Source organism: Arachis hypogaea, chromosome 1 (assembly GCF_003086295.3).
Source record: "Arachis hypogaea cultivar Tifrunner chromosome 1, arahy.Tifrunner.gnm2.J5K5, whole genome shotgun sequence".
Taxonomy (NCBI): Eukaryota; Viridiplantae; Streptophyta; class Magnoliopsida; order Fabales; family Fabaceae; genus Arachis; species Arachis hypogaea.
Window position 1 is genome coordinate 13,267,042 of NC_092036.1, and position 15,150 is coordinate 13,282,191.

General features: G+C 37.0%; 2 protein-coding genes and 1 pseudogene across 5 annotated transcripts; 2 read left to right on the forward strand and 1 right to left on the reverse strand.

The window, feature by feature from the left end:
• Positions 1-758: 758 nt before the first annotated feature.
• Positions 759-6,186, forward strand: LOC112797942 (probable methyltransferase PMT21; annotated as a pseudogene).
• A 96-nt stretch (positions 6,187-6,282) lies between these two features.
• LOC112797967 (uncharacterized) lies at positions 6,283-8,540 on the reverse strand. Its single transcript, XM_025841108.3, has 5 exons — positions 8,406-8,540; positions 8,096-8,318; positions 7,708-7,883; positions 7,246-7,537; positions 6,283-6,683 (listed from the first exon to the last, which is right to left on the reverse strand). Exons 1-5 carry the CDS (start codon positions 8,491-8,493, stop codon positions 6,620-6,622), a joined length of 843 nt encoding a protein of 280 aa, XP_025696893.1. The 5' UTR covers positions 8,494-8,540; the 3' UTR covers positions 6,283-6,619.
• A 106-nt stretch (positions 8,541-8,646) lies between these two features.
• Positions 8,647-13,274, forward strand: LOC112797950 (uncharacterized). Of its 4 annotated transcripts, none has more exons than XM_025841072.3 (5): positions 8,647-8,815; positions 9,773-10,156; positions 10,470-11,602; positions 12,303-12,772; positions 12,859-13,274. In XM_025841072.3, exons 2-4 carry the CDS (start codon positions 9,811-9,813, stop codon positions 12,369-12,371), a joined length of 1,548 nt encoding a protein of 515 aa, XP_025696857.1. In that variant the 5' UTR covers positions 8,647-8,815; positions 9,773-9,810; the 3' UTR covers positions 12,372-12,772; positions 12,859-13,274. The 4 variants fall into 4 exon arrangements, with proteins under 4 accessions (XP_025696857.1, XP_072093984.1, XP_025696874.1 ...); XM_072237883.1 differs by having other exon boundaries at positions 12,303-12,753; XM_025841089.3 differs by having other exon boundaries at positions 12,307-12,772.
• Positions 13,275-15,150: the final 1,876 nt, after the last annotated feature.

Genomic DNA, 15,150 nt, shown 5'->3' on the forward strand with positions numbered 1-15,150 from the left:
AAATAAAAAGAGAGCATCATAATTAATAAGCGTGTGAGGGTTTGATGCAGTTTCAGCTCTTCTGACTTGTCATTACTCACTCTTTAGTCTTTGACGTGCGTGCCACCCACCGCCTCATTATTCAATGAACATAGTACATTACATGTGGACCTCATTTCTTTCTCTAACTGCTTACATTATTAACGCTAACGCCTATATACAAAGTACAAACATACATTATAATGCTTATTCATTTTTCACTTAATTAAAAAGTTACAATACCCTATTCCCCGATTAGTTGTTACTTGTTATAATGGCAAGGACAATATACACACTTTTCTTCTCTCTTACTTCTCATTATTGTTTTTCATATAATCATATTAGCTTTTCCTCAATGTTTTTATGCATATCAATATGAGTGCTTCATTTTCGTTGTGAGAGGAAGACAAGCGAAACGGTGTAAAGATCGCTCTTCTCTTTCAGCCAAATACAAATATCTTAAGTAATTAGTCTTCAAAAAAGCACATTTTTCAACTGACCTATCAATTCTAAATCATCATTATTGTACTTTACTTCATTTTAACTCAAGATTCTTATAAATAAGGAAAGAGCTTCAGCCTTCTTTTCCACGTAAGTTATCAGATTCTGTATGGGGCAAAATATCTTTTTTATTATTGAATAAAATATAGCATGAACGTATGCTATATAAATTCCAATTTATATTAAAAAATATCAAAATAATACACCGTATATAAACGAAGAGACAAAAGAAATAGATTGAAGATTAAAGATTCGCTCACCACTACTAACAAGCCGTGAATAAAGAACAAAAGAAAAGATTTTTTTTTTCCTTTAAAAAGAAGAGGGGTAAAGAACAGATAAAGCTAGAAATTCTTAAACAAATTAGAGAGAGAGAGAGAGAGAGAGAGTAATAAGCTAATAACTAAAGGTAGAAAAAAAAGTCATAAAACAGAGGGCAAAATAATTTATGGAGACGCGAATAAAAAGAGAGGAATAATTTGGAAGAAGTTGAAGTTGAAGAAGTTGAAGACAAGCAGGAGACAGCTTAGCACATGAAGATGAAGTGAAGTATAAATAAGTTTCGTTTTGTTTTTCTTTATTAGTCTTTAGCCTTTTAGGTACGTTTCTGACCATTTTTTTCAACTCTCATGGTCCCTTTTTCCACCTACCATTAGCGCGCTCTCTCTTCTCTTCTCAGAGCTCATTGTTTCTAGTTCAACCAGGAAGCAGCTCCACAGAGAATTGAAACAGCATAACCTTAAGGGTAAGCGCTAATCCCTATTCTCTTTCTTTCATCATCGTCTCTTTTCTTTCTGTTGTGTCACAGATCTGCTTTCTCTTCTATTCTTCTTGTATGGGAGTTCATTGGTTGGAATTTGGAACAAGCTAATTAAGGACAAGAAGTGATGCCTTTCTTCTGTTCTGTTCTGTTCTGTTCTTTCATGTCAATAGCGTATGAATTAAGATGTTGAGCTGAGCTCCGCTTTTTGCATTCACCTTGTTGTGTGTTTAGGGCCCAATGTCATCATCATAAAGACAAAAGTGCGCCTTACAAAAGCACCAAGTGTCGGTAGAAAAAGAGAAAAACCGTCAGATTTCTTTGTATTTACACCTTACCCTGCCTCTTTTCCTTCGGATAACTCAGCTGGAATTTAGTCATCATTTTCTGTTTTTATTTTTTGCAATTTTACGAATCCACTATTTAGGAATGTGTGTTCTCATTCTCATTGCAAGCTACGTGATCTTAAGCTGATGATGCCTTGTCCTTCTTCTCTGTAGATGGTTTGGTTATTCAAATGGTGTGCTCCTGTAGAGTTGAATTATAATGCATGCTTATTTGGTTCCTGGAATAGATAGGAAACAAATGATATCTTCACTTGTTTCTGCATTTTTTAGATTACTGTCATCATCTGTGGTCAAATGTACAAGTTGGAACTAACAGGAACTGGAGTTCTTAGTATGAGGGTGGTTGGTTAGAGTGCCTCTTGTGAGTTCCTAGTGTTCCCTCTTTTGGGTGCTTTATTTATCTATGATAAATGTTATGTTGGTCATTGACAATTTCTCATAAAATATCAGTGTTTAAGTGTAATAAAATAGAAAAAAGTTTTGGCCAGAGCTGGCATAATCATAGTTTAGTGAAGTTGATTTATTAAAACTGGTGCAGGTAGTTGATTATTTGTTGGCCACGATGAAGGGTAGCGATGGAAAATCAATCATAACCCAGCCAGAAAAGTGCAGGATTGTCCCAGTGGCAATACTATTTGTGTTGATATGTGGATTTTCTTTCTATATGGGTGGAATCTTTTGTTCGGAGAGGAATAGATTTCTCTTCATCAGCGGCCAGAAGTCCCTTGAACCGTCCAAGGATTTATCCTCAGTAGGTTCTGTGCAGATGAAGTCCATCAGTTTTCCCGAATGTGGCATTGACTATCAAGACTACACACCATGCACCGATCCAAAGGTAATATTACTAATGGTTGCTCTTTTTCATGGTGTATGATTTGAGAAAATAGTTTCCTCATTGATTATGTTTACTTGATTAATTGATTTTATAGAGATGGAGGAAGTATGGCTCCTACCGGCTTACTTTGTTGGAACGCCATTGCCCTCCGATTTTTGAGAGGAAGGAATGCTTAGTTCCTCCCCCAGATGGGTATAAGCCCCCATTAGATGGCCAAAGAGCAGAGATGAATGTTGGTACAGGTATAATCATAGCCAATCTATGCTTTATGAATTAACAATATAAAAGGCTGGCTCAATGTGGCTTTCTTCTCATGCTTTCTGGTATATTTTATGGCAGAAATGTTCCATATGATTGGATTAACAAGCAGAAGTCCAATCAGCATTGGTTGAAAAAGGAAGGCGAGAAATTCCTCTTTCCTGGCGGGGGTACCATGTTCCCCAATGGAGTTGGTGAATATGCTGATAAAATGCAAGATCTTATCCCAGAAATGAAAGATGGGACTATTAGAACTGCCATTGATACTGGCTGTGGGGTGAGTTTTGCTGATATTTTCTTCTTCTTTATTCATCCAATGAATAGGTATGCAAATTATGTATCTCATGATCACTTCCAAAACATAAATTTTTAGTTCACCTTTTTGTTGTGTTCTGTTATCTTTTTGTGTGAACATATTTTAGTACCTGTACCTGTTTCTGTTGCAATTCGCGAACAAGTGATAGACAAAGGAGTTCATCAATTAACCTATACAACACTTGTCAATATAGGTTGCTAGCTGGGGTGGGGACTTGCTTGATCGCGGGATTCTTACAGTTTCTCTTGCACCAAGAGATAACCATGAAGCTCAGGTGCAATTTGCTCTGGAGCGTGGTATTCCAGCAATTCTTGGCGTCATTTCTACGCAGAGACTTCCATTCCCATCAAACTCCTTTGATATGGCTCATTGCTCCAGATGCCTTATCCCATGGACAGAATTTGGTAAGTTTTTTATAGAAACAGGTTTGGCTTAGTTTACAAGAGGAAAGGTAAGGAGTTGAATGACTGATTTTCACTGTTTAATTCCTAATTTGCTGCTGGATGGCTGTTTGTTATTCTTTTAAACTAGTTTAGGAGCAGTAGTGATAGGCCTAGCTGCTGCCTATAAATACTAGGGGTTAGTTAGTTTCTAATTAGTTAGAAAATTCTGTTAAGTTTGTTAGTTCAGGAGAGGGAAAATTCTCTTCACAGTTGGTAGTTCCAACAGTGTACTCCAAGTAAGGATTGTGATTTGCAATCCCTAGTTCATCAATAAAATCCCCTAATTCTGCTAGATTTTTTATCTTATCAGTTTTCTATAGATTTTGATGAATTAAACAGAGTTTGTTCATATTAGGCTTATATTGTATTGAAGGAAGATCTCAATCAGCAATATCTTAGAATTTGCTTTTTGATATTGTGAAGCCATAGCTGTTAATGAGTCTTTTTCCCCCTTCCTGATCCAATAAATGTGACCATTTTATAAAATCATCTGTGCACCCTTGAACTAGGTTACACATTTGGTTTTGGCTATCAATTGTGCTTTAACTCCAGTATTCACAAATCAATAATTGTTTTCTGTTAATCTCTGATTCTCATTCACAAGTTGATGGTATTACTGATTTTAGGTGGAATTTATCTCCTTGAAATACACCGGATTCTTCGTCCTGGAGGATTTTGGGTCTTGTCTGGCCCACCAATCAACTATCAGCGCAGGTGGCGAGGGTGGAACACAACTATCGAAGAGCAAAGATCAGATTATGAGAAGTTGGAGGAGTTGCTGAAATCCTTGTGCTTTAAAATGTACAATAAAAAGGGTGACATTGCTGTGTGGCAGAAGTCTCTGGATAATAATTGCTATAATAAGCTGGCCAGAGATACCTATCCACCAAAATGTGATGATAGTCTCAAGCCAGATTCAGCATGGTATACTCCACTTCGAGCTTGTATTGTGGTTCCCAATTCAAAGTTTAAGAAATCAGGTTTAACTTCCATTCCTAAGTGGCCGGAGCGGCTGCACACGATGCCCGAGCGGATTTCAATGGTTCACCGTGGGAGTGCTAGTTCTTTTAAACATGACGACAGTACATGGAAAAAGCGTATCGAGCACTACAAGAAATTGCTCCCTGACCTTGGGACAGATAAGATAAGAAATGTGATGGACATGAACACGGTATATGGAGGTTTTGCTGCAGCCTTGATTAACGATCCTGTGTGGGTCATGAATGTTGTCTCATCTTATTCTACCAATACGCTCCCTGTGGTCTATGATCGAGGCCTTATTGGAACCTTCCATGACTGGTAAAGTGATTTTAAAATGTTGTATGAGCCATAAGTTATTCATGAATATTATATATAATATTTCACCTTATATGATGTGTTGATTTGGCTTTTGTTGTGGTATAGGTGCGAAGCGTTTTCAACATATCCTCGTACATATGACCTGCTTCATCTTGATGGACTCTTCACTGCAGAAAGCCACAGGTGACATTCTCAGCTGATTTGCTCATGAGTATGCTTTTAGAGCGATCTATCATTTTGGTATTTAGTTGCATAAATATGGTTGTAACCTGATAGTGTACACTCAATATAACTGTAGTTAGTTGAATGGTTAATGATGATGCTACAATTGTAGTTAGTATAGTTTAGTTAGATAACTACTGTAGTTAGTGCAGCAGGCTATAATAAAAGTGGCTGGTTAGTTATGCCCATGTGGGATTAGAGTTTGATATTTAACTAACCTCTTATATAGTGTAAACGGGGAGATTCACCAATCATATGAATTAGTTCTCATTTCTGATTCCCGAATTCTCCTCCTCTCAATTCCTCTGAACCTTACTTCTCTTGCACTTTCCAAATTGCTTCCACACGCCTCTTTTAACAATGTTCTCATGCAATAAATGGAACAGAGGAAATACATGATTGCATGTTTGATTTGTCTTTAAAAATCTGTTTCTTGGACATTTTGATTGTCTTTTTTTTTTATCACAAGATAAGTTAATTCAAACATGGGCCGATGGTTATCGTTGTCTTGGTATGTGGCAGATGTGAAATGAAGTATGTGTTGCTGGAAATGGACCGGATTCTAAGGCCAAATGGGCATGTAATAATTCGTGAGCACGGTTACTTTGTGGATAGCATTGAAGCCATTGGCAAGGGTATGAGATGGGAATGTCACAAACAGAAGACTGAGAAAGGTGATGAGATGATGAAGGTTTTGATATGTCAGAAGCAGCTTTGGTATGCATCCAATAAGGGTTCAAGATGATGTTAGAGTAGTAGTGATGTGATACCTCCAAGGAGGGAAACAAATTCAAAGCTTCGGTATGCATCCAATGATTGATTCTAGTACAAATGGATGGTTAACTCCGATAATCCGGTTTTGTTCATTTATAGAAAGAATTTTCATACACTATAGGTATAATATACATATATATATTCTTTGTATGTGTTGAAATGTTTCTGATCCCCAAGGCCACCTTACTTTTCTCTAGACTCTAATAGTTTGTTTGTGTAAAATCAAAGTGAATCCATGTTAAGGTGTGAACATTTCAAAGCCCCTAAGTATGTAATTTTCCCTAGTGCTAGAGCTACAACAACTTTGACATTTTATTTAACACTCGGGGAATGTTTTACACATAAATAGAAAATAGTACTTGTATCATTATTGAGCATGATAAAGTAATACTCATAATGTTATTGGTGCCCAATATATATGTACATACTCAATTTTCTGTTTTTTTCCCATCATTTCATCCATAGATGCGAACAACGATATATTGTCTCCATTGACATAACATGTTAAGTTCAATTGGGAAAAAAAAACACTTTAGTTATAACCAATCCTTCAATATATTACATGATCAAATCCCTAAGCATAGGAGAAAATCTTATCAACAATAAAATAAAAATCTACACAACATGAAATCATGTGAAGAGTAAAATCCATTAACATTAAACCTAACAAGAAGATTAATGAAATGATAACTAAATAGAATAGGTGCCAATGCTATATATTTGTTCAAAAGATGCCATATGCGAGCTGTGTTTGGTCATAATTTCTCACATGTCCAAGCAAATACAATTGAGGCCTTGAACGTGGTATTGCATACAAATAAACAATTTAATATGATCACCCCTTATTTACCGGGCAGCTGATTCGACTAAAGAATGCTTTTCCAAGATGGCAACTGTCTCTTCCTTTGCGCTGCACAGTGCAAATTAAATATATAAATAAATATTGCATATTGTAATTCCATATAAGCTGGTCCATATAACAGAATTCACCAGGAAAACAAAAAATAAAAGTAACCAAATATCTTAAACCACAGAAACGGGGAGTTATGAAATTATCATTTTCAACTCACCATGTAAAAGTGAAACAAAAAGTCTTGACAGTAAAATAATTATAGTCTTCTGTATGCATTTTGCAGCCTATTAAGTTATCCCTAATTTGATATGGATTTAGTATCATTAGTTTTTATAGGGTTTTCTTAAGTTAGTACTCCATAAAGACTCTTGTTTAAGAAATTGAGAAAAGGAAGTTTCGAATTGTCAATGTTTAGAAACATAAAAATTATACTTTTTGGGTTAAAACTCATATTACCAAGTCCGTTAAGGGTCTCGGTTATGTAAAACCTTTTATACCACAAACCACCTTTCTATCACAAATAGTATTTGACCCTTAACATAGCACAAACAATTGGTGAAATACACAATCATATTATTTGAGCAATGCAGCTTAAAAGATTTAGATCAAGCATATCTACCTTCCAGGTCTCAGTATCTTGTATTTGTGTGGTGTAGTGAGGTCCACAACTGTTGAACCTGCTCGACCTGATGGAAGCACACCACCATCATACACAAAAGCACAATGCTCCCAAAGATTCTCAAAATCTCTGATGCAAACACTACTTGACTGTCCACTAAGGTTTGCACTTGTAAGTGCTAAGGCAGTTCCTGAACCGCGAGCAATGACTCTAATGAAATTGCTATCAGGCACTCTAACTCCTATACTATCAAATCCCGGGTTCAAAGATCGTTCAAGAACACTTGAATCGCCTGTAAAATATGAAGGCATACCATCACATATGTAGAGAACCGAATTTGATGTTTACATAATAAATGTTGACAGAACAAAATAAGGCTACAGCTTCAAACAAATTTTAATGCAGTGTTGAAGGGTATTCTTTGCAAATGTCCATAATTTTCATTTTGAATAACTTACAAACCTCGACTTAATACAACTGTAACAGGCCCCGGAAGGAGGGAATCAAGCAGGCCATGTGGCAAGTGGTCAGTCACGGCAAAACGATATATGTCTGATACATCTCCAACACAGATAGCCAGAGGGCTTGTATGTTTTCGACCCTTGATCTCATAAATCCTATTAACTGCTTCCAACGAGCTACAATCATGCCCCAATACAAGGCAATAAGTAATTACCAATCATTCATAAATCTGTCTCCATTGCAGTGCAGTCTTTGTCGATGTAAAAAGACTGACACATATTATTATAAAAGAATGTGGTGAAGTGATACCAATGAGTGAAGTGATTATTTTCACATGCTTTGTTTAATAAGGGAGAAGTAATCAGATATGAAAAGAAGCAGCTCATACCAAGCATCACAAGCAAATCCATAGAGTGTGTCAGTGGGGACCGCAATAACCTTGCCATCTCTCAAAGCTTCAACAGCCTCAGGTGCGTAAGCATCTGTTGCAGGGCGAACTAAACCAGTTCCTGTCTTGTTATCCAAACCACAGGCCATGTTCTTTGGAAAAGCCCTTCTCAGCTTTCTACTACAGGGTTGCAAATGAGGTGAAAATGATGACTTGCGAATCCCTGAAGATAATAAGAAAAAGTGTGACTATTCTCTGAAGAGAGAGAGAGAGAGAGAGAGAGAGAGAGAGAGAGAGAGAGGGAACTGACAGGGAGAAGGGTTGTGAGGAAGGAAATGACACCTCGCTCGGAAGGGGAGAAAGAGAGGCAGTGCTGAGATTCTTGTCCGAATATGCATCCTATATCAGCAGCTTCTTCTTCTGCCTGAACTCCATCAACGAAACCCTATGCGCAAATAAGACTTATTACACAAAACGACTGTGTTTTGTGTATGTTGTGCTTTTTCTGACTTCAAATAAAAAGAAGGATCTAGAGGCATCAAATATCTATCTGTTCGATCTAAATATTTTGGGAGAAGAGAAAACTGAGCTAAAGGGTTAGGATTTGTCACCCTCAATCAAAATTTTGACCTCTACTGCTTCGCTGTTCTCCTCTTTACGCTGCCGGTGCGTCGCCCTCTGCTCTCTGCGTCGCTGTCGCCGCCGCCATCACGGCAGTAGGTTGGTGCGCTGCCCCTTCATCTTGTTGTTCTATTTCTCGCTTTTGCTACTTGTTCTTGCTTGAGTTTATTCGATGGATAGTTAGTGAATTCATATTCTGCATTTCTACGAGCTTTTTTTCTGATATAAGAGCTCAGTATAGCAGATGGATGTAGTAAATTTCATATTTATTATTATTAATGCACTAATACACTACTCTCTAAGTAATAGTTAACTGGACTTTGCCTCGCTCTGTATAGTAACAATTAACATGTGCCATCTTCCATGCTTTCTAGTTCTTCATAACCTCTTCAAACTCTTGTTTCCGTTGAAGTTGTTCTCCAAACTAAAATGATGCAAATGGGCCTGCCTCTCCTTTGTGAAGTAGAGGTTGGTGTAGCGAATGTGAACTTTCGTTACTGAAATGACCAAGTACATCCTAAACCATGTAATAAGCTTGATAAGTAACGTGTACAGGTTGAGGTACGAATAGAATAAAAATAAGATCTGAAAGTTTCAAATTGGCCTCTAGCCATAACTTGTGTCCATAAGCACATACCATAAGTACTTGCTTATGATCTATATCAATTTTGAATAAACTTTTTGAGGCATGGCAATGATAGCATTTATACATTTTTCTCGGTAATAATGGGAAATGACTGAAGAGAATTCCAGAAGTCTGGTTTTGCATAATGAGAAAGAAAGAAAGAAAACTCTGGGTGTGGAGAGTGCAAAGAAACGTACGAAGTTAAGACCGAAACCAAAAAGTAATCCAAAAATGGAGGAGAATTGAAAGTTTAAAGGAAAAGTATATATAACCATAGTTTCTGAAAAACATAGGGAGTGAGGCACTGGGAAATATATTAGTATTTACTTTGTGTAGAGTCTGATTGTTCACTTCACTGTATTTCTAATATTTATTATTACTATTATTATTATTTATTTAATAATTATATAACTGAACTGTTTGGGAATCAGGATTATTTGCTTCCTCTGGCGTTAAGGTTTTGGCAAAAATGATAGACTTGTTCTTGTCAGACCCCAACCAGAGCGATGAAGCACACGACAGTGATTCTATAAACTGGAGAATCTCTTTGTTGAAGGAGATGGAATCCGTTATCTGGTCAGGGATGCTGTCTGGGGGTCGTGCGGAGGTTCGGCTATGGCTGTGCAGTAGCATCGCAGGTGTGACGTGCGTGGCTCCACGCGATCAGAGAGAGCTCTTTGGGAATTTGGTGAGAAGTCGAGGTCAGAAGTGTGGCCTTGCCTCCCATCTTTTGCATTTGATGTTCGACAAGTCCCCCAATAAAGGGGGTTCCATTTTAGCTCACACAAGCCGCATGCTCCAGAAATTCTTCCAGGGTATGTGGACTTTTATATTCTCTTGTAAACGCTGTTGTGGCTGTGACATTTGAAGGATTCGTATTTATATATGTGTGAAGGATTAGAAGTACTCTTATATTCATTTATTTGTTTGTTCTTATCTACGGTGCAGGCTGTTTGTGCCAATATCTTGCTGCTCCCCATGTCATGCTTATTAGGCTGCTGCTTCTTTTTGTTGATTTTCTACTATTGTGTTGAAATTTTATATATATAATTGGTGCGATATTAATCACTTTAGATGTTACTTATTACAAAACATGTTCCTTTTGTGCATCTTGCGGGTGAAATGCAGGTAATCCTAATCGTGTATTGCAGTGGTTTTCATATTCTTCCTCGGGCAGTGGACTAGAGCAAGGGAAAGGTCTCAAGGCGTTGTCCCAGTTTGCATTTAAAAACAGGGATATTTGCTGGGAGGAGCTGGAGTGGAAGGGAAAGCATGGGCAGTCACCAGCCATGGTTGCCACCAAGCCACATTATTTCCTTGACTTGGATATCCAGCGAACTGTGGAAAATTTTATTCAGAATGTGCCTGAATTTTGGTCATCTGACGAGTTTGTTGAGTCGGTCAAAGATGGTGATATTTTTTTTATTGACAGGCCATTCTTTGTGCATTATTTCATTAACTTAATGTATAAAGAGGATATAGGAGATGTATGGCAAGTTATAGATGAATTTCTCACAGAGCATCCCTTCTCTTCTTTGTGCCAGCACCTTCTTATTACTCTTGACGAGCAGGACCTGTGCTACTTTTTGGAATTGCTTCGTAAATCACTCAACCGCAAAGTGGAATTTCAACATTTTGATAATGTCACTGATTTGTTTGTGGTTGTACTTTTAAATTGTGGTGGTACTGGGTCTATTGACCTGATGCTACTGTTGAATGCTGTCATTACTCAGGGAAGGCAACTTCTACGCCTTTTACGGGATGAGGAGGATCCGGAGCTGCAAGCAAAAATCGGTGACACTGTGTCAAAAATATCTGCAATCCCAAGTAGTGGCAATAGCTTGACCCCAATCTTTAAGAATACATGCAAGATGACAACTGTTGAAGCAATAAAGTGTTTGGGACTTCAGTCTTGGGTTCTTTACTATAGATTGTCACAAGAATGCAAAACTCCTGAATCCTGGGAGTCTGTCTTTATGAATAATCAAATTGGTTTCCGCCTCTCGAACAAGAATGCATTACTAGATCATGATGAACTGTTAAAAGAAGATTGTTCTGGTTTTGATCAGAGTCCTTCAGTTCGATTGAAACGTAATAAAAAACAAAAGGCCAAAAAGAAGAGGAGGAGGAAGTATGATAGTGATGATTGTAATGATGATGAGCTGCTGGATTTTGATTCTACAAGCCTGGAATTGGACTTTCTGCAAAATACTAGAAGCTGGCTACTTTCAACTGATGGATACACTTCGGCATGGAGTAGTGTACGTTCCTTAAATTTGAAGAAATAAGCAATCGTCCGTAACCTAAGTTAAAACATTCTATTTGCATCAGTTGCAATGAGAAATCCAAAATTTCATCTGAGATATGCTTTCAGGCAATATAGATGTGTATCATTTAAGTGTGTTTTTCTGTTCCAACAATATGTGATTAATTTTAACAATAGAACTTGAAGTGCTTAAGTCTATCTAAAAATCTCACCACAAATATATGAGCTCAACATAAAACAGGTCTGCTTCTTTGTCTTGATATACCGGTTGACTTGTGTAGGGGCAGAGAATCGCAAGATTGCTTTGAAATTGAAATTGTTCTTACCTGATATTTCATTATTAAAATCTCCTGAATATTTGGATACTTGGGTTGTCTTTTAGTTGTTGATATAGATCAATCAATTTGTTCCATTTGAAATAACTTGGATTCTGAATCTCTGAATATTTATTTTATAAGTATAATATACATGCCTCCTTTTCTTATTAGGAGAGTTTTAAGCAATTGAACCGAAAATGTTTTAGTTTGAGACATGCTTAGTTCATGTATAAATTTTCGGTTCTAGCTTTTGAATAATTTCAGATACATGAGTACATCCTGTAGAGCATTTAGAATAAGAAAATATGCAGTTTTTTGTAGTGATGATATAAACTGGTTATTCTGCTATACTGATTCTGTGACCACTAATTTTTCTAGGCAGATTTGCCGGAACACCTACATAGGCATTGCTTGTGTAGGTGGATGACATGGCTTTTAGAAAAATGAGGTGAAGTTGCTTCAGTGGACCACCGGGGTATTGTGCCATCATCATCATTATCATCATTATAAACTGTGGGCAAGGGTTAACTTGATCAGTTGTCTACTTGTGGTATTTTCACTCAGTTGATATCAAGCATGCCCTTCCGGTCCCCTTTTATTTTTGTTTTGGGGCTGAAATTTGTAAGATACAAACTCGACTTTTTGTAGAATGGAAAGATCAGATTTTTTTTTATTAGAAAGCTTGCCTGAGAAATCTATCAAGATTATTAAACTCTGGGTTCTTTGGGAAGTTCATGAAGTGGCAAGACCTTGCTGAGTTTCCCTATCACAAATCACTGTAGCATCAACATTGCAAGGGTTTCATTCAGGGTGTGATAAGTGTATGCAGGCAAGTTCTAATTCCTGAGGTCTGTTACTATTTTCAAAAGCTATATTTCATTATACGTGTATTTTATACATGCATACCACAACTTCTAGTCATTTGTGTTTGCAGATGCAAGAGAACGGGATGCAAGCAAGACATTGTTAATGCAACTTGTGATAGCAAGTTTCTGTTCCCTTTATTTTTGGTGTGAAGCAGACGATGGACTCAGAACCTTGATTGCTTGAACTAATTTCCTCTTCAGAAAGCGACGACTAACTTTTTTGTTGGACGCATTACCAACTAATATCTCTTTGATATTTGATGTCTGCTTTTTAAGTTGAGTGAGTATAAATTAAATACTAAAGAGTAAAGAGTACCGTTATTGTATTGTGACTACCGACTTGTAAGATCAAAAGCTCTGTATATGATGTTAATTCGTAGTCTGCACTTTTGATGTATTACTAGCTGTAATCCGACCAACTCCAATTAGGTTGGCACTTAGGTCAGCACCTCAATCTAAACCACGTAAATCTTTTGGTTGTGTATGTCGCTTGCGTTATATTGGTCCAATTTTCTAGACCAGCATAGATTAATGCTTATATATAGTGCGATCTGAATGACGTGTGTAGTATGAGAGACTGAGGTCGCAAGTGTGTGTCAATGTTGGAAGAGAATATTGGTACCTTCTCCATGATGTGAATGTTCACTCTCACTTTTACAAAAAGCAGAGAACATAATTGGTTATTTCTCTTGGGAAAAGAATAGAGTATCAATATACTATTTTCTAACTTATTGTCAACATTAATTAATTATTATATTTTAATTATAATTAGTATTGAATTGACTTAAATTAATAAAAAATTTGAATCATAAGAATTTGTAACCGCGTCAAAGAGAGCTGCGACGTGAATTTAGGAAGGTGTCACCCAAATTTCTTTCGCAGTAACTCCTAACTGCGTCGTCGTCACTCGTCCTGCGTTCTCCCTTATTTCGGCATCAGTCGGTGTTTTATGCTCTACCTCCACCATTGTTGTCCCTGCACAACATGCCGAGTATATTCTTTGCAAAACCACTACAATACGCCTCTGTGTCACACCCCTTTTGCCACTATCATCTTTGTCGCGCCGTTAGTTGCACTGCTCGGAATGCGTGTAGTGATTTGCGTTTGTTCCGCTGTCGCGGCCTCCATCCCGACGATTCTCTGGGCAGTGCCGGTGCCCTCCACAACCAATTCCCGTTGCTGCAACGCGCGCTTTGCATGTGCCATTTTCTCCTTCGCAGGACCACCGCGACACCCTCCCCTTCGCTATCTGCATCGCCGTCGTCCACCGCAGTACCCTCTCTCTATCTCATTTCTATCTTCTCAATCCGATCAAAGACACTTCCATTAGAAGACATATGCATAAGGAGACACGTCCAAGACACATCGACAAAGACACTTTCATTAGACACAACCATAAAAAAGATACGGTCCAATAAAAAAATACTCCTATTAGAAGTCTGGTGTAGCGTGTGTGGAGGCCGAGCAGCGGTGATAATGACCTTCGTGTGGAGCCGCAAGAAAAAAAATTAGGAGAAAGTGGTAAAATATAATTATGAATTATGATAAATCTGAGTAATTGAGGTGTGTTTTTTTTTCAACGGATTTTGAAGTCTAGCCCAACAAGAATTAACAGGAGTTGGTAGAATTTTTATTGGTTTTGTAGCAAAATTGAAAATTAATATTTAATTTAAAATATAAATATGAATAATTATTAATGTTGAGTTTGAAAAATCTTATGATGATGATCAAATATTATTGAAAATGATTAATTATAAAATTATTAAGTTGCTAATTTTATTTGATTGATTAATAATTTTGCTAATGTGCAGATTTGGATTTTGGATTTAAAATATCATGATCCAATGGGTTGAGGAAACATTCAGTTTTTGGTACAAAAATATTCAAGCATTATGGCTGAATTATTTTTGTGTTGATTGAATTATGAAAAGTGATACAAAGCCCAAGATATAATTGTCCTGGCCCAATATTATCATGGGTCCGAAATTGAAAGAAGAGAGAAACAAAGGTTGCATGCTTTTCACGGATACTTACTCCTACTAAGGAATGAAATTTAAATTCAATTAACTTGTTTTAATTGCATTGATAATAGGAAAGAGAAAATTCAAAATTGATTTGATGACTTTTATTACTCTCACACATTACTAAGCATGGGGTTTTGAAAAGTAGAAATTTAACTCATTTTAATTTCTTCTTTTACTTCCATTAAAAGCTTTTCTCTCTTCTTTCTCCTCTCTTTCTTTGTTTCGGTCACTTCATCTGCCAGAAAGAAGATGGAAGATGCAAGCTATCAGAGGTAGAAGCAGAGAAGTTATGAACAAGTAAGAAGCTAAGGTGATGATGTCCCTTGCAAAAGGTAG